Genomic DNA, 24,191 nt, shown 5'->3' with positions numbered 1-24,191 from the left:
TTCAATTAATGCTTAATATTGCCTTCTTTTAATGTGAACATTTTTAGTAGGCTTACACGTTTTCTTATTGGGAATTGACTAATTCTAATTAGATTTTCTTTATTTATATATGCTTTAGATCGACACATTTTTCTTAGTCTCCAATTATTACACGGATAGAGTTTTTTTTGTATGTGAATGTCTCGCTTGAGATCACAACATAACAAATGAACCGTAAAAACAAGTTAAATGAAAACAAATTTGAACTTTCGAAACATTTTAGCGTTAAATTGCACGAAAAAAAACATAAGAGTAAGCTCTTGATCGACAACACGGAGTTCGCGATTAGTTTGGTCGCTTATTGTGGCTACGGCTTGAAATGAAATTTCATTTTGAATAGATATTCAACTTTTACCTGTGCCTCATTGTAAACTATATACTCGTTATACCAAAGTGCTGTTGGTGCGTTGCCTAAATATAAATTTATCATCAGACTATTGGAAAAACACGAATATTTGGAAATTCGATTAAATTACCTCTGCAAATGGCGCCTGTGTTTATTTTCACCCCATTGATCGACGACCAGTTGAATGGAAAAAATGCACCAAGGGCTTTAACCGACTGCTCGTTGGCGTTTGGAATATCTACTACGGCACTAGCTTGTGTTAGTTTTCGCTGTTGGCCCAGAGCTACCTTGCACAAAAGCATTAGACCAATGTTGTTGTTTGGATCTGTGTAACAGTAGTTGGCCGACTTTGAAACCATATCCGCGAAATAAACTCCTTTGCCGAACATATAGCCCGATACAGGCGCCTCAGGTGGTGCGATTTTTAAGCCATTCGTTAAAATGCTGACGAAATTCATCAATCGCGATCCGTGCCAAAGCAACCGATGTCGATCGAGATGTTCAACGGTTCGGAAGCGTTCATCTTCTCCTTCACGCTTCAGCTTAAACACTTCCAGCACTTCCAATGCGTATCCAAGGTGTGTTGGACAATGTGTGTCCCGAGCTATATCGCAGAGCATTTGGTATTCCGGTGAATTCTTATCGACCGGTACAATTTCGTTTTTCAGCTTGAGATAACAGGCGTCCAGTGGATTCGATTTTTCACCATATTCTTCATCCAAAAAACCGTAAATTAGTTCCATGTTCAATAAACTCTCGAGCATTTCATTCTTTTCGTTAACAATTTCAAGCGAATCTATAATTGCTGGACGCTTAACACTGAATGCGTGAGGTATCATGGTGTAGAATCGGTTGGACGCTGCTTGAAGCTTACTAGGGATGTCGTTGTGTTCAATCATCCGTGCAATGTGGCCCAATACTTCCATTGCCAAATGAATCTGTTTGCTGCTGATTTTGCCGAGTGGCATTTGCTTCAAGTCAAGATCGAATCCAAACATCATGTCTTCGAATCGCTTCACATCGAACAGCATCTGCATCAATTCGTAGACTGTTTTTGGTAATTTGGTTTCAACGAATGTGCTCGGTAGCTTCTTCTTTGCGCAAAATTCAATGTCGAGGTGATAGAATTTATTTGGAAGTTTCGTGGTTTTTTTCTTGCCAAATGAATGGCCAGTTTTCTCTTGGTATGTGGAGTTGAATTGCGCCAGAGCTTCTTCCAATCTACCATAGTTCTTCAGTCGCTTCGAACCAATCGAAGTCGAAATTCGACCCCAAGCTTCAAACACCCAGTACCTAAAGAAAGAGAAAAGTAGAGAATTCTCTGTTTAGATTGCGCCAGCACTCAATGGATTTGAAATCTGATGAGCATGCTCAAATTTCCTTACAATTTAATTTCATCTGACTCCAGCAATTGCATGCGGTAGTATGAATTTTTGTTACTTTCAATGTCGACAAGTCCAAGCACGACCGAGTATTCAACATCTTTATGATTTCCAGCATCTCCGCAGTATACATGGGCGTTATCAGCTAGACCGCATTCTGGATCAACTGCACTTCCATCTACAAAAAGCGATTTAATTTTAGTATGAGATTTTCAGAACAACTTGGCAATACAAAATCCATTGAAATTCGATCAAAAATTACCTTTCCATTTGTATGTGAGCTTCTCTGGCAATGATTTTGTGTAGAAAACCGTCTCCCGGCGTGATTTCACATCATTTTGTTCAGTTCGAGCATATGGCTGAAAGGAAATTAGATCAATTATCGAAGACCGAAAAATCATTACAATTGGAATGAAACCTGCTCAGAATGCACGTAAATTCTCTTCAAAATGAAACAAAACTTACATCTCCGCCCCAATCACACAAACTTTCGCTGATTATGTACAGAAACGGGTCTTCCGTGGTGTCTATGGCCGTGAGAAATTCCTCTGAAACCACTTGGATATTATAGCGTTTCGCTTGTTTCATGAGAGTGCCCATTTTTTGCACTTCGTCTCGATTCGATAGAACGGCGGTCAATTTTTTGTCAACTTTTTCAACGATTTTCCCGCCCAATTTCAAAATGACCTCTTCAATTGCCTCTTTTGTCTTCGACAACTTGCCAACGATAACAAATGTCATATTGAACAGCTTCGGGTGTTTGTAAACGCTAAAATTGAACGAAATTGCGATGTTTGAAAACACCAAATTAGCACTTGAGAGATAAACATTCAAACCTACCCAAAAACCAAATCGTTTCCTTCATCGTCTGTCCATTGGAAAGGATGTACGGCTCTGGCTTGAACTGATTCAGGTGGTTTCAAAAATGGATACTTCGCAAGCATCTCTGGTGGCACACGAGGCATCATTCGCCGTGGTTCATCGACAGTGTTACCACATTTGGCCCAGTCTTTTTGACGTGCGCAAACATATTTTGTGTTTTTGAACACCAAACTACATGTACGGCACTGATCACATTGATGTAATGCACCAAAAACGATTATATCCGTCAAATGATGACGAATCTACACGAGAAATGAAAAAAAAATCAAAACCGAGTTGAATTTGCTTAATCACACGATTTCTACCCACCTCATAATCAGTGTTGGGCACGAATTGTAAGTTTTTCTTCAATAGATTGACTTGTTCATCTCTAGAGAGCTGGATCAATCCGTCGTATACCTTGAAATACTCTTCATTTTGAGCTTCGATCTGCTTTTCCAACGACATGACGACACTGCTTGGAATTCAGAAAAAAATGTAGAAATTGTTCATGCGAAAAGACCGAATTGGAGTGAATGCCACTTACGGAAATTGTCTCTTGACTGCTTCTTTGTCTGCGTCTTTGAGTCGTCGAAACCCGGGCAGTTTTTCGGCCGATTCTAACCAACCATGCTCGGATCGTTTTCGGGCGAAACACTCAACGTGATACCAAGTTGCTTTTCCATCGAATGCTGTGTTCTGGTTGACATCGTATGCAACCTTCATGATACGAACAGCACCTTTCGGTATTCCCTGTTCACATTCGGTGCAAGCATCTCGATTTTGTTTGGCGTAGTCGATGCCAAAGTCCGGGACTTTTGCGTCAGGCGATTGCAAACAGCGACGATCGACCACGCCTGCAACGAAACAATGGGGGAAAAAACAATTGAATTAACTTGAATGTGTTTAGAAACACTTTGTTCGCAACCTCACCTAATTCAACTTGAATGTCCAACTGGTCGGTGTACCGCAAAAGAGCGAAACCATCGAAGCCGGCTTCAGTGGATGGTCGCCGAGTTTGGAAGAAGCATTTGAAGTGAAACCACTCTGGATTGTAGCAATCATCTTCATCCGACTGAAAAGAAACGAAAAAAACAATCACAGCAAATGTTGGTTAATGCACGAATTAGGTTATGGTTCAATGAGACGGAAGACAATTGTGCCCGTGAGCATAAAAACGAATTACAAAAAAAAAATCGCCGATCAAAACATAACATAGATTTGTCGGCGTAACATACCAGTGTACAATTTGTTTCGAATTGGACGAGTAACAAATAGGTGTTTCGCTTCGTTCGGCGATGTTTTTATAAGTCGTTTTTATGCGCACGGGTTCAATTTTAGAAAATTGTTGACATTCAGTTCACGCAACGAAGAAAATGCAAATTTTCCGAATGAAAATTGCATTTGCTTTCGATAAAATTAAAACGAATTTGTTTTTGAATACCTGTTTCATGATTGCAATTTGAATGTGATCGGTGCGTATCTTCCCATGGCACTTGGTGCAACTTTGATCGCCGTCGGAATATTCGATTTTATACGGCAAAATCCCATTCATCTTCGCGGCACGGATTAATCACGACACAGAATTGAATTAAATCACACAATTCAATTAGAAATTTAACGAGATGTAGCAACTAAACACGGAACAAAATCAGTTGAGAAAAAAATGTTTGACGTTTGTGAATGTTGACGAGCCGGTGGTAAACAACAACTGAATCAGTTTGGTGTATGTGTGCTGCACTCGCAATACAGCGCTTTGGCAGCGTTAGCCTTTACTGTTATGGTTCTCATTCGATGTTGCCCAATCAACCAATTGGCATGAAGTTGCTTACTCTCAATCAAACGGCTGAATGGCTCAGTCGATTGCATACATTCCGGCGTTATTGAATACATCATGCTTTCGTTTGTTTACGCTGAGTTTGATGTTTTGAGCTGAAAAAAAAAAGTTTTTTTTTTCTGGTTTTGTTATTTTTTCATTTGAAAATCAATGATTTTTATTTTGGAATAGAATAATTTGATATTTTTTTCATTTTTCCAAATCGATCTGAATCACTCGTTCCATCATTTCAGCAAAACAAACCCAGCTGTCAAAACATTCTGTTCTCTTGCCCATTTGACACATGCACAATACCAACAAGCAGCAAATTTGCCGTGATTTGAGTCAAATCTGTTCAATATGCAAATCACAAGACCACAAATGGTTTTTTCGATGCAAATGATTTTAAAATGACCCGACCAAATAACAAATGCCCATTTTTCAGATTATCCATATGCACACAGCTGCAAATCCATGCGAATCTCACCTCATTTTAATGCTTCATGTATATCGACCAATCCATTTGCTTCGCTAATTTTTTCCCAATCAAAAGAGTGCTCTGAAAAACACCTTGACCACTGAAATTAGGCTCAGAAGCCAAAGAAAAACGTGTTCAACGTATTTTTTTAAGTAGATTTTCTTTATTTATATACTTTCATGTCATCATCGAATGCATATTTGTTTTCTTATTCGCTAGATATTACATGCAGAATTTGTTGTGTGTGTGAATGCTTTCCATTTTGTTGATATTAAAAATTAAAATAGTTTTTATTTGCCGTGAATAAAACGAAATGAACAAAGTAGTCGCGTTATTTTTGTCATTCCTTATCTCTTTTTTTCCAAATATTTTCTTCCCTATAAAAATTTCTCAATTTCAAAACCATCGAATTTTATTCACGGTATAAAACAATAAATATTACATTAACATCCATAGATATTTGCTACTACAGAATAATATTTTATTTTCATATTTCTTTTTTTCTTCTTCGCTTAATCACACAGCCATTCTGATTCTTCATTTGTTTCTTGTTCAATTTGTTTTTCTCTTTTTCGTATGAATATCGCAAATGGTGTTGTTGAAAATTGCATTTCAATTGGTGCATTTAATCCAAACATTTCTTGCCACTCAAACCAATTCAAGTTTAATTCAATCGGATTTTCCCAATTGCTCGATTCGCCGAATCCGGTCGAATATACCATCATTTCAAGCTATGGTGTGTGTGATTTTCCTTTTTTCCCATTTTTCCTTTGCATAATATTTCATATTTAATCATTTATTTGGAAAAAAATGACACATTAAATGAGTTTAGCACATTCGTGACACAAATTTTTATGCTTAATAGGAATTTAATTCGAAAAAATCGACGAATTTTTCGTTATGACGTGTTCATACGATCGTGTGTGTGTTTGTTGTACATATTATTTGCAAATTACGGAAACTGACGTGAGCTGATTGTGTGTGTATGTGGTATTTTAAATAACTGAGTATAAAAAAGGAATCAAATGAAACATTTTTCGATTAAGAATTGAAATTGAAACGTAAATTTACCGGTTAATTAAAAGCAAAGCGACAAAATTACTACACATTACAAAAAAATAAATAATAATCGAATGGAAATGAACGAAACATAAATTTAATTGAATTAAACGCTGTTGATTCGCTCGCTAGTTGGCATGCCATGAAGCACAAAAGAATTCAGCAAAAAAAAAAATCCAAAATAAGAAATGAAAGAAGAAAATAAATTTAAAAAATACATTTGAATTTATGTTTCATTTTTTCGACTGATTTTTTCATCTCTGTCCATTTATTTGACTTCTTTCGCATTAAGATCACAAAGAATATTCTTGTTTGCTCATATATAATAGTATTTTGCTTTTATATCAGTTACATTAGGTGTTTTAACAGAAATTAATTGCTATGTGTGTTTTCTCTTAACTTCGATCTCTCTGCTCAATGACTTCAATATTAAAATGTATATATTTGATGAATGTGCTAGGTTTTTTTGTTATTGTTGTAATTGTTGCTGTTATAGTTTTATGTTAAAACGCGTTTACAATTATATTTCTTGAGTGTGTGTGGGTGTGACTGTGTCAGATTTTCGTCAGAGAAAACAGAAAAAGGGTTTTTTTTGTTTAAATAATAAAATGTGTATTACAGTTCAATTGATGTATTTTGTTCATTTTATTCATATATATATTTATTGTTTGTTTTTTTTTCTTCATCTGATCTATGGTTTTTTCATGTTTTTTTTTCTTTTTCAGTTTTGCTCTTAATAATCATTATACATTTAAAATAATAAGTTATTGAATCTTATTGCGAATTTGTAGTAATTAAACTATCAACATTTATATTGCAGTCTAACACGTCGATCAGGTGTTTCACAATACAATCTCAATTAAATATATTGTTTTTTTTTTTGATAATCCATCATTATTTTATGTGTTTGTGTTTGTAATTTACATCAATATTTGCATAATTTTTTGTTGATTTTTTTTTCATACATTTTCATTTGCAACAAAATCGTTCTCAACACCATGGAAATGTGGATGTTTGAACGGTTGTGCATATCATTTGTTGTTTCGGAAGTGATTTATTCCGTATGTCGATTACGATGGGCAGCAATGGGGGGGGTGTCACTTCAATGTGTCATCATCATCATATCGTCCAATGTTCTCGCTGCACATCCAACGACTTGTGTGTGTTATGGACTACACCGTGGCGCAGCAATATTTCGCGACCACAAAAGATTTTCCTATCTTCTGCTTCACCGTTCTGCCGACGTCTGAACTGTGTGTGTTTATGTGTTGTTGTGTCTTTTTACGTCTCTGGCTAAAATCCAGCCGTGTTCATTTTTAAATATTACAGTTCATTTTTTTTTATGTATATTTTGGTTGTTGTTGATTTCGGAGAAATTATCACAAAATTATAATATGTTTGCTTGTTCATTCAATGCAGATATGCGAATTAAATATTTGTTAATTTCTTTGTGTGTTTTTTTTTCTTAGTGAATTACACGCAAGAGTAACAAAGCATAATGTGTGTTTTATCGCAAAATTTGGATTAAAAGCCAAAAATGAAGATTTTTGCTTCTTTCTTTTTTTTTCTCACGTAAAATCACTTCAGTTCGCAATTTGTGATCATCGAAAGCAGTGATCAGTTTTTCTTTTCTAAATGGTATGTCGAGCATTCGATTGATTGCGAATTGATGTTGTGTTTTACATTTTGCGATGAAAGAAAATTAATTCTTATTCTCATTTCTTTTTTTCGATTCAAAAGTGGTGAGAAATCAAATTAAAAAACGACGGCGCATTTTTGTCTGTTGCAGATTTGGCGCTTTGCTTCTTTCTTCTTCTTTTTTTTGCTAAAAAAATGTCTCTGTCGCGTTTTGAATGACTTGTGCAGAATTGATGAACACGGCTTATGAAATTGGTCCGTTGGATGGGTTTGAGTTGGTCGCGGTATGTGTGGTTTTGGTTGGGGCGGCCGTTGTCAATTTGGTTAATGTCTCCTGCGATGCATTCGCCTTCAATATTGTGTTCTCCACTTCAAGCGTATTTATCCGATCCATGAGCTCGGATATTTTCTCCTTGAGTACTTCGACTTCCTCGCGCACGGCGAACATTAAATGCGATTTTACAAGATCCTGCAATGGAAGGAAAAAATGGATGTCATTAGTAATTTGATTTTTTTTTTAATTTAATTGTTTTTTCTAAATCGATTCAATTGAACAGAATATGGCAAACTCATTGATGTTTAAGTTCATTGAAAGATATTTGCAAAAATGTAGGTCTCATTCGGAAAATGTGAATGTAATGTCAATCGAATCGGTACATCCGATTATAAATAGACAGAAAATGGGTTGCCAACAATTTATTGAAGAACTCAATGCTTGAGCGGATGAGCGCTCGTGGCACGTGTATTTATTTCAAGAGTATGACTTGTGCGAGGAATGTGCTTTGGCTTCAGGAAGGGTACTACGCATCAACGCATCCATCCATCCCTAAAGCCGAATTCAGGAAGTTTTGTTTTTTCGGAAAATTCTATTGTTTACACACGCATCAAATGTGCGAGTCGCATAATTTGCGACACGTGCCGCATAAACTTGGGATGGAAAAATACGGACAACTTGTTTTCCTCGTATTTATCCAGAGCACAGCACAACACACTTTGTTTACAAATTTTCACAACCGCACACACACAGACTTTCTGGATAAAAGCATGCGCGTTGCGCATTGCGTTTTCCATCTCTGTGGCCGCCCAATGAGCGCACTGGAAAATATCAAAACATACGGGATAAACATAATATCGATCATCTGTTTTTTGGCACGTGTAAACAAAAAATTCCGCATAATTTTGGTTTCGGTTCTTTTGCATTCGTTTCGCTACGCGCTCTCTTTGCCGAACGGAATTTGCTGAACTGAGACAAACCGAAAAATGTGAAACGGAAATGCGTTTTAAATATGACACCTACTCTTGCATGCGGGACCATCACGTAGCAGGTGCTGTCGTGGCCTTTTTGACGGATTTCGTACAGCCAATTTTCGGGCTGTGGATTGTATGTGAGTGTATCGATCATGTTGGCTGTGTGGCTTTGAACGGTATTGGTGCAGCACTTCATTCGGTATGGGTTGTTGCTGGTTTCTCTGTAGTCGGCAATAAATGCAAACTAAATATTCTCGTGTTATTTATTTCTCTTGAGCAACAAATTATTGCTTATGTGGCCGATTGTCTCGTTAATTCACGCTGCGTTATCTCAATGCTTGATAACACTTATCAGTAATGCGCTCTGGGTGACTGACGATTAGATAGTGACTCCTTTTCTTTAATTCTTTTGCGTTTTTATGATTTTTGAACAGTTCACTTCAAAGTCGAGCTTATTTTTTTTCTTCCCAATTTCAATTTATGCACTGTCTGTCTCTCTGTTTTTTTTCTTTCCCTCAGATTTTTTTATTCGTGAGCAATCTTTATTTCTGGTATAGCCTTGACTAGTTTTACGTTGCTGCTTGTCGCGAACGAGAATGATAATTATATTATTCTTATTTTTATATTGTCGATTTTCTCTCGGTTGGTTTAGGCTTACGTGAGCTGTGTGATTCGCACTTCGCTTTGCACAACACAGGTTTATTCTCTCTTTTTATAACTGGTTCTGCTTTTTTATGATTTCTTATATACATAGGAAAAATCGCTGTATTTGCTTTATTTCTTCCTTTTCGTATTGCGTGTATTTTATTCAATTTAAAAGTTCCGATTATTTGCTCTTTTAGTTTTTGATTAGAATCACAAGTGCTTATTGCTTTTGAAACTTCACGTTTTTCTCTTCTGTTTCTTCCTTGTAGTGATAATACTGTTCAGTTTAGTTGTTCGCTTTGTTTAGAGAATTATTTTTTCTTAAACCACAATTGCTTTCAGTTTATCTCGTTTAAAAAAACGGAAATATTTTCTTGAGATGATTTGATTTGAACTTAAACGAAAAAAAATCACAATAATTTCAGATTGAGTATGAGTCTCTCGCAGTTTTCAGTTTTCCTTCTTTCACTGTTGAATTTTTGACGAAAAATATATGTATCAATTTCAACACGTTGTTACTGAATTTGGCTTGCAGTGTGTATTTTTCTATTTTTGCACATCAGAGTGGATTCACGTCTTCTTTGCTTGCGCTTCGCTTTGCGATTGAATGGCAAGTCGTTGGTTCCGTTCGCTTTCTGCTTGCTGTGACTGCAATCGTCGCTGCTGTGGTGTGTGCGCTACGTCGCAGATAATAATAATAATAACCAGAAGAAAGATACACGGACCGTGTGTATGTTGTGAATGTGTGTTTACGTTTTTATTTTGAAGTCGTCGTTTTTCGTTGAGCGTCGTGAATGTATGAACTTTACGAAAAGTCTTCCGCCTTGGCGACGTTGTGCGTTTTTAATTCAAATAAAATGTGTTTGTTTTTTCTTTGCCTCTTCGGCTTGCTTCTTGGAAGACTTGAAAATTTTTTTGCTTGCGAAGACAAAACGGTTTTAAATATAATTTTTCAACAGGCTTGTTGAATACCTCACGAAGAACTGAATTAATTTGCAGACGATGCTTAGAATTTTATACAATTTTGCTTTATCTCGTTCAAATGATTTATGAGATTGTTGTTTCTTATTTCGTATTTGAAAAAGAAATTCAATTGATTTGCTTGTTTTAATTGATCTTTAGCGATTTTTTTCTTCTGTTTCTCTTCGTAGTATGCTGAGTTGTTCTCTCTATGATACTTAGTCGGCGACTGAATGTCTGCCATAAATCGCAGACCCACTTATATATATGGTAATCTCGAGAGCGCAATTCGCGTTTCGGGCTATGTGTGTTGTGTGTGCTGTTGATTCCAACAACTCTGCTGCTGTGTTTTGGTTTGTTTGTCTCGTTTCGTTCTATTGGTTTATCGCTATACTTTATCTTTGTCGTAGTCGTCGTTGTTGTTGTTGTTGTTGTTGTTGTTGTTGTTGTTGTGTTGTTGTGTGTTTTGCCATTCGTGGCGCGCATATGTATGCCGATGCTGCTGCTGTTGCGCTTTGTTGTTGTTGCTCTTTTCATTATAATATATTTTTTTATATTTATTTATTTTTCATGTCCCGTATTCGTATATACCGAATACTGTTGTCGATGTGTGAGTGCACGTGTGTGCTTGTACATTTTGCCCACATATCTTTCATTTCGATACGCATATCAGCACAACAGAGAGAACCAAAGCTAATAAGCGATCGGCAAATTTTTCGCTCGTTCGCTGTTTTGAATATATTTGCACATTGTTTTGTGTGCTTTTTTTCCTTTCTTTTTTCAAACCGAAGCCATTCGATTTACTTGAAACCGGTCGGTGGGTTGTTGTTTTTTTTTCTTTAATTCGTTCATTTTCAATTGCATTTGTTTTCTTATTCGTCGTTTGAATAAAATGCTATTTGGAAAAAGGAACGAAAGAAGAAAAATACTACGTCGAAAGAGAGATTGCCCCTTTTGTTGTTAATCAGCGATGAAAATTGCTGACTCAAGAATAGAACGTAAATGCAACTCATGTTTCTTTCGGCAATGCACTAAATGCGCGTTCACTTGTAATTCTGCTTTGTGATTTTTTTTCTTTTCCAAAATCACCAAGGTGACGAAACAAACAAGAAAATTACGGCTATGGAAATTACTAATATCGTAAGATATTTTTTTTTTCGCCGACAAGTGACAAAGCACTTGGAATTACATGAAATCGAATGACACTTTTTTTTATTCATCATTCTTTTAATAAACAGTTTAATTGCATGGATCACATTTCCAATGAAGTTTCAGCCTTTTTTTCAAATTTGAAATGTAACGAAATGATATATTCATTTGGGGTTTTTGAAGATCAATTACTCATATTATTCAGTGTATTTCATTCAATGGGGCAGGCCTGTTTGTATGAGCCATTTGACAAACAAGCACGTAATACCATGTTTTTCTCTCTTCTTTTTCGATTACAACGTGATTTTCGCCGTTTGACTTGTACATTGCTCCTAAACGAACGTCAATCACCGAACGCTGCAAGCGCTATGGCGATAATCTGTATGGTTTTTATTTTGTATGTGAAATGTGCAATTAGAAAATGAAAAAGCCATGTTATGAATTTGTGGCTAATTGCAATTTACAATTATTTTTTTTCTTTCATCTTAAATGTTACCAAAGTGGATATAAAGTATCTATACTAAAAATGGATGTAATCCGTACACCGCCATCGTGGCTGACAGACCTGATTCATCTCAATCACGTTCGTAGACAGTGTGACTTTTTCGTTTCGAACGTCATATCAATGACACGGGCCACGTATACATATGAAACAAAATCAAGTGTCTCTTGCTTTTGGGCATGCAAAATAATTGAAATTGAAATGCAAAGCCGTATTTACTGTACTGGTTGAATCTAACACATTATTGCTTCGATCATATGACGTACGTATGCAAAGTAATTAGCTATGCATTAATGATCGATCGCACCATTCCGGAGAATTCCTCTCAATTAATTTTCTACGTTGCGATCGGGCGATTATTCTGCGTTCCAATGCATATGAGGCAGCCACTGAGGCAGACAATTCTCAAACTGTTATTTTCCCTAGCGCGCACTCATATGCGCTTCGCAGTAATTTTCCTATGAATCATAGCCGGCAATTTTTCGGACTAAAGCGGAAAAGAATCGTTGCATTGTTTATTGCAATCGAAATCAAAGAATGCCATCAAAAAAGAATCAACAATTCGAATGAAAATTTAAAATAAAAAAACGAAACGAATGATTGTGCATTGCGATTGAAATTCCGTTTCGATTGCATAAACAACAACAGCAGCAGCGAGTGCAAACAATCGTTAGTTTAATAAACATATTTAAAATAAATTGAGCTTTGATCAACGACGATCGAATAAGTGTGGCTGATGCAGTGTGTGACTGAATGGGAAGCAATATGCGGTGACATTAGGTCTTTGCTGCTCTGAACTGAACTCGTTCGGTTTATGAAATGTGTGTGTATGTGGATGCGAACAGCGGTAGAAGTAAATTAAATGAATAAGGACAAATGAATCGATCGATTTCATTACGTCGGATGGAAAATTCTGCGGTTTGAGAGAAGAATGCGCTTGCAAATGAATGCATTTAAATGGCATTTGCATTGAATTGCTATTTCTCTCTCTCTCTCTCTCCATCTCTTCCTCTCTCAACTTCGGTCTCAAGTTGCTCAGATTCAATCCATACTGACACAAACTCACACACTGCGAGAGTGTTGAACACTTAAAATCCGCTTAATTCTCAGAATTTATCTGCCTTTCGAAATAGCTTTGGCATTTAGTCAAGTCGGTTACACCGAAACAACATCCAAGTGTAAGTCAAAAAATAACATTTCGCTTGAAAGACGTTGATTGTTCACTTGTCGACCCGAAAAACAACGAAAGAACCAAAAAAAAAAACAAAGCAAAAGCCCCAAGCAAAATTGCTCTCGATTCGAAGAGTCTTGATGCGACTACTTCTTGTTCATTCTTTAATTATATCTACGAGAGTGGCGTAGAGGATTTTCGGTGTTTTGGCACTCATTGTGGTGTGTACGTGATCTTGTGCATAATAAGATTATATTTTTTCAGCGGCTACAATTTATTTCGAATGATTCTATGAAATCGTTTCTATCGTCGTTGTCGTCGCATTGATGCGTTATAAGATTGGATTCATAAAAATGTTTAATGTTCTCATTTGTCATTATGAAACTCGAGAAGCTACTAGTTTTTCTTATTGCCGCGAAAGATGAAGACAAACAACGGCCAACGAATGAACGGCCAACGAAAACAAGAAGTGCATTGGCGCGCTGCAAAACAAGGCAGCAAAATATTTATTGCAACGGCATTTATGATGATGTGTTTATGTGATGGCTCACAATGGACGCAAAATTTCCACGATCATTCGAATTGCACCGTAAAAGCGGGCAAATCGTAAAAATGCGGTTGACAAGTCATTGTAAAATGCACTTGCTGCCTTTGAATTATTGCACCGCAAATCAATTTGCTGCCGCATGTGTGTGTGTGTGTGCGCGCTTTGAATCCCGGCAACTGAAGTGAAATGATTCACATTCAGTTTGTTTGTTTTTTTCAGTCTTTTTTTCTGCTCTGCATTTATGCATTCACATTTTGTTTGAATATATGAATATTGCCGCCTTGTGGTCTCTCGTGTTCTTACGCTCAAAATGATTAGTTGATGTCATTCAAACAAAAACAAATACTTAATTACGAGCGCATTTATTTCTCTTTCATTCTTTCTATCGCACTCTCGTTTGTAGCGTGGACTTTTGTTTACTCCACCCGTCGACTATCGTTATAATCGCCGTATTATTTATTGCGATATAATTCATTAGATACGCTTGGTTATGGTATGTGTGTTTTTGTGCAGGCGAAATGCATTTTGAGGCGATGGAAAGTTTTTGAGGCTTGAAAATGGCACGCTGACTGACTTTTATAACGCATGCTTCCGACTGCATCGGAATGCGCCTTTGATTTGTACCAACTTGGATTTTTGCAACCAAAGCATTAGTTTCACTATGATTGGATCAATCAAAATTTTTCGCAGTTGTTACTTTGAGCTGTCAACGGTGATTTGATATTGGCATATTAAACTCCAAGTCAGTCAGCCGGCCGGGCGTGTACTTGGCGTGTAGAGCTAATTGTTGAATTCTCTGCTCAGTGAAGGCAGTCCATTCGCTTTGTGAATCGCACAAAAGACAAGCGAACATCATGTTCAACATGCACAATTGTCGAGTCAAAAGACGGCTATCAGCCAATCCCAAGTATTCGTCATTCTTTTCAGCTCTCCTCACTCACTGATTATCGGTCAAATGTCTCGAAAATGACAACACAACAACAACAACAGAGCGAAAAAAAATCAAACATTCCATTTTTGTACAAGATCGAATGCTTGTCAAACCATAATCGTACACACTCACCGAGATATCGAACGAAATTCAGCTCAGCGCACTTGGGTCGCATGCAATTTTCGAGTGGTGTCTATTGAACGGCCTTGGTTTATTTGCATTTTTTCGCCAGTTTTTTTTTTCGTTGTCGTTTTCGATAAAGAGAAGAAAATATGCAATCTGAGCGAATTATTCTATATTTAAATTGAGTGTGTCAATTGATGGTAAATATTTTGATGCAAACTTATTCCGTTCAAGTGAAACAACATTGTTAGCGATGCATTGTCGAACTGCGCAAACTGTGAGTGATTTTGAGTCGCGGCACAGAAATTGACGATAAAAAAGCAGCAGCAGCATCGTTCCATAAAAGCCGGCCAAATCGGTTGAAGGTCTGTCTCATTGAACTGTAGGGCCTACCATGCAATATACACGACGATCATTTTACAGATAAATGACGTGTTTACTGCTAGAGATTACTATTTCGTGGGCTTCTTTTTCGCATTCGTCTTCTGTTACTCCGTGCCTTCTATGTCACTTGTACACGACCGGCTGCAACTCAAGTGTTCGCGCTATTTGTATTCTGTGTCATGCTGCGACTTTTGAGAAAGCACTTGAAAGGTTTTCCCTCTCACAAGAAAGCGGAAAAAGAAAATAGGTTGAGAGAATTCTTGGAAAAAAAGAGTAATAAATCTCATTTTCAGTGCACGTCAATCGTTCACATAAAAGAAGGAACCAAATCGCGTCAACTCTCTGCTGATCGAATGTAGAACGAATCTTCATTATCGTCGTTGTCGTCATTACACCAGGCCCAAAATAGATAAAAAGTGATTGACAAAAGTACTGACATTCCGAAGAATTTCATTTATGCCATAGTTCACATCGTTTGATTTTTTCATGTTTATCCACGCCACACAACCGCAATTATGACAAGCACTTGACGTAAATCATTGTTTACTATTTACAGCATCTTTAAAAAGAGGGAATCTCTTTTTTTTTCCACTGACTTTCGAGAATGTTCCCATTTTTGTATCTATTTTTAAAATAACACAATTTGTGGTTTGCATTTCGTTATCATGTTGCCTGATCGATTGGAGAATTCGAATTTGCATCACAAACAAAATTCCAAGCGATGCAATTACTGTGCAGTGTGCATTAATTTGCAAGAAAAATAAGTCGAATAAAACATGAAAGGCTTATTAAGTCTTATTATCGCAACAACAAAAAAAAACATCAAGAAATAACGATTTGTTGATGTTGTCTATCTTTCATGTACACAAATGTGTGTTCGAGATCAAAAAAGGAAAAGCAACGAAACACATGCGCACGTTCGCAAAAGAAATCACGAGACTGTCTCATGCTGCTTATCGTACACACAATTCACAGTGCGGCAGCGGTGCTTCAGTTAAACGAGCAATTTATCATCGCATGCAAATTAGTCGATATCACAAATCAATTGATTTATTAATCAATACAAAATGAAAACTTTATCTACCGATTCTCGACCGAGCAATTACGATGGAAAAAAAATGGTGATGTTTTTTTCCATAGAATATGGGGTGTTTATTCAGTGGCGAAGGCGAGCGGGCTATTTCATTAAGCAAATTACTAAAAATATCTTATTGAAACAGATGCACAGTATGGATGAAGAGCTGTTGGCTATTTTTTCTGTCAAAATATTTGCCCGTGAAACAAAGACAAATTTGATTAAGAAAAATTCCAGCCGACCGGCTGGTGATTAGGAAATATTCTAGAATGTTTGAAAGAACACATTTTCCCAAGGAATCTCTGGCAAGGTATAACAACAAAAAAATATGGCAAAGCACAACACACTGTCTAAGCTTCTATCAGGATAGATTACGTCTATCTCTCACTCGAACTCGAAAAAATCGAATACAATTCGACCTGAAGCATGACACATAACACATAAAAAACATTGTGCTACGTGAGATTTTCTGTAAAGTAAACATGGTCCTGTCCCGTAATCACAATTGATTTGTCGCGTTGCACAATTTAAATCATACGCCAGCGTCCATACAAGTATTTACAATGAAAAAAAACTAGCATCCCGTACACGGTATAATCGGTTCGGACGTTAGCTAGAGTAACCGATGCGGGTTGAAAATCGCATAAAATTTAGGTTATCGCCTTACTGATACTTCACTCACGTCTCTCGCGCTCCGTGAATTATGTGGCGAGTGAGCGTTTCAACTGTCTTGCTCTAATCAGCACAAAATTTCATAAACAAGTGTTTTAGTCATCGCCAGCGCCATTTTTCAATTCGCCACAGGCCGTGAAATGAAAACGCTTTTAATTGCCGTTGAAATGAAGCGTGAGCCAGAAAATTGCACATCAAATGAAATAAAATCGGAACGACTTGACAATGGCAGAGAGCGTTTTTTAATCGGTTCACGGCACAAATTCCAGAGAGGGAAAAAAAGCGATAAAATGTGAAGCTAGAGAAGAAAAAAATCGCCTTTCAAAGTCATTTGCATGTATTTTTGGGTTCATAATCTCAAGGAAGAGCAGTGCATTGTGCAAAAATAGACGTATGTTTGACAGATCTGTCACTTTGTAACACTGATTAGCTCTCGTTTCAATGAGAACGTATTTTTAATTTACACACACACACACACACAAAAAAACCATCAGTTGTCTATTTTTACTTGGCTGAAATGAGATTTCGATTTAACCGCACCACCAATGGTCACAGTAATCCACTCATAACATTTTTATTGCGCAGTATTCTTTGAAATCCTTTTAATCTATGAAAATGTGTGTTGCTTTTTGCTCTGCTCTCACTGCCGAACATTCCTTTTTTTCAATAAAACTTTTGTGGCAGCAAGAATCAGTTCAAAGAGCGAACTATGCCAATCAAAGCCTTTTTTGTGTGAAACGTGTCACGTGCTACGTACGCGATTTGAAAAATCTATTTTCAGCAAGTGTTCTCATTTTTTCTTGCTTTTCATTTTGACAGCGAACTGAATGCCATTCATGTGGTATTTTTTTTCTCCTCTCGCCCAAATTGACGGGTGTGTGTGTGTGTGGCTGGCTCGATAAATGTTGAGCAAATTTTCCGATTCATAAAAAATTTCACGCATTTTGGTTGCGGAAAATTTTCCGCACGTCTATTTTATTTAGCCCAATTGGGTAAATATTTTTAAAGGCTTCCCTTTCCCGAAATCAGAGCGATGGAATTGATTTTATTAGTCTCTGAGCAAGCAAAACAAATAAATTTCGCTCCACGCACAGAACGATATAAGATAAAATGCATGGCATCGTGTTTTTGTTTTGTTTCTCTGTCAATTAAGGAATGTTTCGTTTTTCTTAGAAACGAGTGTCTATTCATCACGACAGAATGTGTGACACAGAGAGAGAGAAAAAATTTCGTCGAGTTGCTGGCACACTTCCATAAATATTCGATATCATACACAAACAGATGGCAACACGAGTTACATATACATATGAAAATGAGTGTGTGTTTGACAAAAATGGTGTTATTATCAGCGGCCTATTGTTTTTGAACATTTTCAATCAGCCTGTTTCAAATGCCGTTTCGCTTGAATATTCAATTTTTCGTAATAACAACAACCAGTTTTATTGACACCGATTTGGTAATATTTTCTTTTCGTTATTTTGTTTTTCAAAGACAGAGTTGATTGATTCGTATCGATTTTTAAGTAATTGTGTTTTGGATGTTTATTTGATGCTCTAGATAAACACATCGACCGGATGGAACGATGCGTTGGAAAAAAAACACACAATGAATGGAAAACCGGACACCACAAAATCAACAAACAATGGTGTACGACGATGAATGACTAACGTATTTTGACAAAAATGTGCAATGCACATCAAAATTTTACCAATGCTGCTCCGGTTTGGTTGCGACGTAAAAGCGCGTCAAATATCGGTTTTCCACACATTTTCTGGAAGTGTCTTTTTCCCTATGTGTGTGCATGCTTTCGATCAAAATATTTACCTTGCTTCAATTAGTCACGTTTGAACAACGCGAACAAACGATATTGTGTCCTGAAACGAAATACTACACCCAAAACAATAACAACCAAATAGGTGAACAAACTATCCCAGCCCGAAAATACGCAGCACATTTCAAATAGAACTCATTTGAAAATGATAATTTCACACAATTTAAAATAGTGTAAATATTTACGAAGGTATTGAATGATACGAAAGAAGAAAAAAAACACACATTTGTACCGCATAACAGCGTAATGAAAGATCGATTGTGTTTGATATGCGGAGAGAGAATGTTCAAATTACGATCGCTCTAATTGCTTCAATACGGAATGGAAGTTACGTGCACAATACCGATTTAGATTATGTCCACAAGGCAATCAGTGTAGCGCGCGAAAAACAAACATATTATGCGAATGAACTGTCACCGAGAGACTCCGCATCCAATTAAATGGATATGTTGCAACCAAATTCATACCCAATAATTTTTTTCGAATTCTGTGAAACGATGTGTGGTTGCAGGCAAATCGTCAAGCTTATAATTATCAACTTAATTATTTCAGCGTTGCCGGATAGAGAGCGAGAGCTGAGAGAGAGAGGGAGCTATGCGCTATGATATAAATTTGTACCAAAGCCTCTGTAATCCGATTGAATCACCACTTTATGTGATATTGCGTCTCAACTCGACATTTTTATTGATGTCAAAAACTTAGATAAAAGTCAGGAATGTAAAAAAAACTGTCGTTTCAATATGGTTCGATCGTTTCAGCTTTGCCAACACAAACAAAATGAAACACAAAAAAGTGAAGTGAGTGCAATTTGTCTAGCTCAGCTTGTCATTGCGTTTGTCATGCAATCACGAAAATATTTGCTTACAAGCAACTCTACGATTGATAACGAGTCCTGCCTTATCACAGAGTATACGGAAACTCAAGAGTGAAGCAGACATATTTGACATTCAAAGTTTCATGTGAGAGAAACTGCTTGAAAGAACTTTTTTTTGCATTTCGTTATGGCGATAAACAAAGTAAATGGGCATTAAAAAAATGGTAAACATGGCAAGTTTCTGATTTCAGGTTATGATTTGTTTAATCAATGCGGCCCATTTTGAGTAAAATGGCGTATATATCGGAGGGAGAAAAAGTGTTTGGTTGAAGTAATGGCATTCGCTTATCTAATTTATTTTCAATCTCAATGTAAACCGAATTTTTTTTTGGTAAATTGCGATGTACAAATAATTTGGGCCAGAACGGCAAAACGAGCCAATTTTCACAAAGAAACCGTCGCAAAAACGAAACAATGACTCGTTTTTTTTGTTAGCGAGATCATAAAGTCGATGACTGCACTAAGTTTAACAACCTATCAACACAGTAGCGGGTCAATTTGCAACAGTGTGTTGATCATTCATGTCGTTTATTGTTTTGAAATAATGATTGAAATGCGCTTCGAGACTCATGAGCACGTACCCTGAACCGTTCTAATGAACATGTGAAATGAAAACTCACACCGGACGCGAGAGAGAAAGAGACAAAAAGGCTTGTGCCACGTGCAAAACTCGATTCTCACCTCGGATTAAGCGTTCTTTTCTAACGAAAACCGTTAATTTAAACACCAACGTTCCTCTTTACGATGAACGTGATGTGACAAAATCCAATTCAATATCACATGTGCCAGTTAAGCAGTTTGTTTTACACAGAGTGTTATTGCCTTTTGCGGTGTGCAAGCCGCAGCAACACCGAAGACCGAAGAGATGGGGAAAAAACATTGCGTCTACATTTGATTCAATGATTGTTGCTTCCTTATTCGCCAACTAAGCGCGATCATGTCGTGCATAAGTCATCGCCTATAGATGCGACCGATAGAGTGATGAAGATGCATAACAGTGTGTCGCCAATTGAAATCAAATTGCACATCACCCGAAACGGATGCTCGATGAAGAGAAAAAAACTTGTATATATCTAACTGGTAAACGGGTTTCGATGTTTATTTTTTTCGATCGTTCATTCGTTCGTTTTGTTTTGTTCAGGTCGCGGTGAACGTTTTTGTCCATATCAATCCACTTTCCAATGCATCCGTGGTTCGTTTATGCAGTTACGTGCTGATAATGTTGAAAGATGAAATGACTCGATTGGCCGGTTGACGATTAGGCGCACGATGGAAAAGTATCGCTCGAGCTCACCGATTCGAGTCAAGTCAAGTTAAGTCAATTCGTTGTCTACTTACAATATATACAGTAGCGAAAAATGTCGATTAAGAATTTGTCTGCATATGAAACTGTAAACTTCGCGGTTCCGCATCCAAATAAATAGGGCAATTTGAATGTGGTGCACGTTGAACGTCGCAGAAAAAAGCCTCTGTACAAACAATTTTTTTTTTTCGTTTTGTCTTTCGTTTCGATAAAAGAAACTGATTTCCAAACATTTCCTTCTTGCAAGAAATGAATGTCTAACGGAATGCATCGGCCATTGGAGTGTGTGTGGAGCCAGACTGATGAATTTTTATGATCTAGTTTCACATGTGCTGAAGCCTGATTGTTGTTGAGAGTAGAAAGAAGAAGAAAAAAATGGACGACAGGTTGCATGCCACATCGTTCAAACGAATAAATCGCATATTGACATTCGAAATGGAAGATGAATCTCGTTGTTCCGAGAAATTTGAGACAGAGAGAAATGAGTTAATGGTCATCATCGTTTTTCCTTCTCTTTCAGATCGTGTTTGAAATGCATTTGATTGATGCAGCCGTAATTAAGGCGTCTATATTAAAATTTTCGTATTTGTGCTGCTGCTGCATTCCTTCGTCATTTCTTACGCCATTTAATATGAATAATTGAGTGAGTGTGGCGGATGCTGTCATTTGTCTTTCCCTCGCTCTCTCTCTCTCGATGGCTTGTCAGACGCTTCTTTTTTATGTAATTTTTGACAATGTGACTCTGCCACTCGTTTATCAATTTATTTCGTCACTTCCCGTCCGAAAATGCAAACAACTTTGAAATTGAAAATTCTTTCCACTCACAAACGACAGCTCACACACGCAGTGAATTACAAACGACTTTACAGCGAGTTGCTAACCATTTTGGTTGGGCATTTGCTAATTTAATGTAGTATGTGATAGCAATGTTTTGCAGGAAAAATGTTGGAAAAACATTTCCTGATGGTAGCCGATAAACTGTACAAGCATAATTCCGAGAATAATTTCTATATAAATATTAGAATGCGTGGTTGACTTGCATGAGCTTTTGCTTTTCGGATGGAATTTAACTATGCAAAATACATGCTACTGAAATTGGCAGCAAACAACGTCAGCAACAAGAGGGACAAAAACACGAGAACAACAACAAGGAATCGAAAAAAAATTCTCGAGAGTAAAAAGCTATGAGCCAGAAATTAATCGAAAAGTTTTTCCTCAATCAAATGCGGCACACGCGGCCCAGAAATTAGGTTTGGCGTGATCGTACTACTATATATTAGATTTTTTTTTCTTTGTAGTTCTGTTAAACCAAAATGACCATGTTTTACATGTTTTTGTTGCTGATGCATTTGATTTGGATTTTTTATTAAATGGTTGTTGTTGTTGTTTTTTCCGTGCATACGGCTGCTGCTGTCGGTTGTTGTTGATATTCTTTGACCGATGCACACGTATAAAATATGCGGATTGCATGTTGCATGCAATCATTTTCGACATTTTCTTTCTTTGCTGTACCTAAATTATGCAGCTTTTTTTCTCACCGAAATGAAACGATACGAAGAAAACAAAGCAGCAACAAAACAACAACGACCACGCCACCACGAAATTCTGTGTAAATGCGCTTATTGCATGCATCAAATGGAAATGCTTCCACCATAATTTTTGATGCTCAGGGTAAAAAACTCAAAGATGGTTATCGTTTGAGGAAGTTTTTCCAACAGCACGCGTTGGCCACGACAAGGGTGTGTTTTATTGCATTTTGCACTTGCATTCATGCCAATGCATCGTGGAAAACAAAATTGCTTCGCCTTCGCATTCTTTGCGGCCTCAGTTGATTGTTTGTTTGGGTGCGACCACAACGAAGGAAATAATTTTATGAATTATTTGATTTTGATTTCTTGACAACAACAAAAAACAACAGCATGACTCAAAACGCGAATCAAATTCGTGACTTCGATTTACCACAATGAAAGAATTTCCATAGAAGCAAAAAATCGATGGTGCATCGTTGATTCTTTGCCTTCAGCCTGACATTCCGTTGCACACACGTTGAAATTGAAATTGATGTCAGATGTTTTCGCAATTGATTCGCTGATCTTAATTGATTCATGGTTGACATCTAAAGAAATAGAAATCATTACTCTTGATCCGGATACGGTTAACTAGAATGAGGATGACCATTGGCGGCAAATAAGAGTGAAGCAAGATAATTGCCGTCAATTTCAGTGAATTTAAACTGGAATTTTATGTCATCAGCTCGATGACATGGTTATGACATTCACTGCTACTGTGGCTACCTGCTCCCGATATGGATTTATTCTAGAATCACTTGAAAGCGGAAGAAAATGTTTCTTTTTCTTCAAATCGATAAACCAAACCAAAAAGTGATTGCTTCTTAATGATATAGGAAATCGGTTGGATCTTGCTCCTGGATGAAATTACATCGGTCGACCTTTTTGCACTTTTTGCAACCACAAGGTGAAAGACAATCTTTATGTTTATTTCTGCTTCGGCTTCGGCTTCGGCTTTTGTTTACGACTCAATTTATGTCTGCGTCAAAAGATTGATTTCGATTTTAATTCCATTTTTCGACTGTTTATCGCAGAACTCCATGGTGTATCGAAAGAACGTCGAAGTTCATCGTTAAATAAAGAACAATATCAAAATGTCGTTGAACGAATGTGAATAATCGCTGTCTATCATGAGGTCTTTGGTGCGATACGCTTGAGAAATGCTCCACGAGAAAGGAAATTCAATTAAACGTCAACGTTTTTCCACTCTTGACTACATTCATTGACTCAATTGATAGTCGGTGGCTTTGTTTTATGGGTCATGTAAGGCGTTCAAGAGCCGCCATACATTGGCAATTTACGAATTTGCTTAATCAGCCGGTGTTTTGAGACACTTGGCGAAAGAGACACAGACAGCGAGAGAGCGAGAGGCACCCAACTCGGTTTAAGTATTTCGACTATAATTTACGATGAAGGAAATCGGTGTAAATTACTCTCATCATTACTCTCAGCAGCGACGGCGGCGACTTGTTTTTTTTTTTTGCCGGGACTTTATTTCAATTTCTCGTGCATTTAAGTGTGATTTCAGTCATGTGACTACCGCCTTACACGATGAAGAAATTGTTGCGGATCAAAAGTGGTTTGAGTCA

At 37.1% G+C, this 24,191-nt stretch overlaps 2 protein-coding genes across 3 annotated transcripts in view; both read right to left on the bottom strand.

The window, feature by feature from the left end:
- LOC129564817 (poly [ADP-ribose] polymerase-like) lies at positions 1-4,543 on the bottom strand. Its single transcript, XM_055438974.1, has 10 exons — positions 4,073-4,543; positions 3,562-3,703; positions 3,176-3,485; positions 2,959-3,103; positions 2,608-2,891; positions 2,233-2,536; positions 2,030-2,126; positions 1,771-1,945; positions 516-1,678; positions 1-450 (listed from the first exon to the last, which is right to left on the bottom strand). Exons 1-10 carry the CDS (start codon positions 4,181-4,183, stop codon positions 347-349), a joined length of 2,835 nt encoding a protein of 944 aa, XP_055294949.1. The 5' UTR covers positions 4,184-4,543; the 3' UTR covers positions 1-346.
- A 1,663-nt stretch (positions 4,544-6,206) lies between these two features.
- LOC129565132 (protein bunched, class 2/F/G isoform-like) overlaps positions 6,207-24,191 on the bottom strand; it is an 89,916-nt gene continuing 71,931 nt past the window's right edge. For both annotated transcript variants that reach the window (XM_055439630.1, XM_055439628.1), the window contains one exon: positions 6,207-8,088. In XM_055439630.1, coding sequence (XP_055295605.1) covers positions 7,864-8,088 — 225 coding nt within the window. In that variant the 3' untranslated portion in view covers positions 6,207-7,863. The remainder of the gene's footprint in view (positions 8,089-24,191) is intronic.

Source organism: Sitodiplosis mosellana, unplaced genomic scaffold (genome assembly GCF_009176505.1).
Source record: "Sitodiplosis mosellana isolate CC-2019 unplaced genomic scaffold, AAFC_SMos_1.0 Smas_scaffold_2, whole genome shotgun sequence".
In the NCBI taxonomy this organism is placed as follows: Eukaryota; Metazoa; Arthropoda; class Insecta; order Diptera; family Cecidomyiidae; genus Sitodiplosis; species Sitodiplosis mosellana.
Note: the sequence above shows the minus strand (reverse complement) of the source record. Positions and strands in the feature narration are given on the sequence as shown.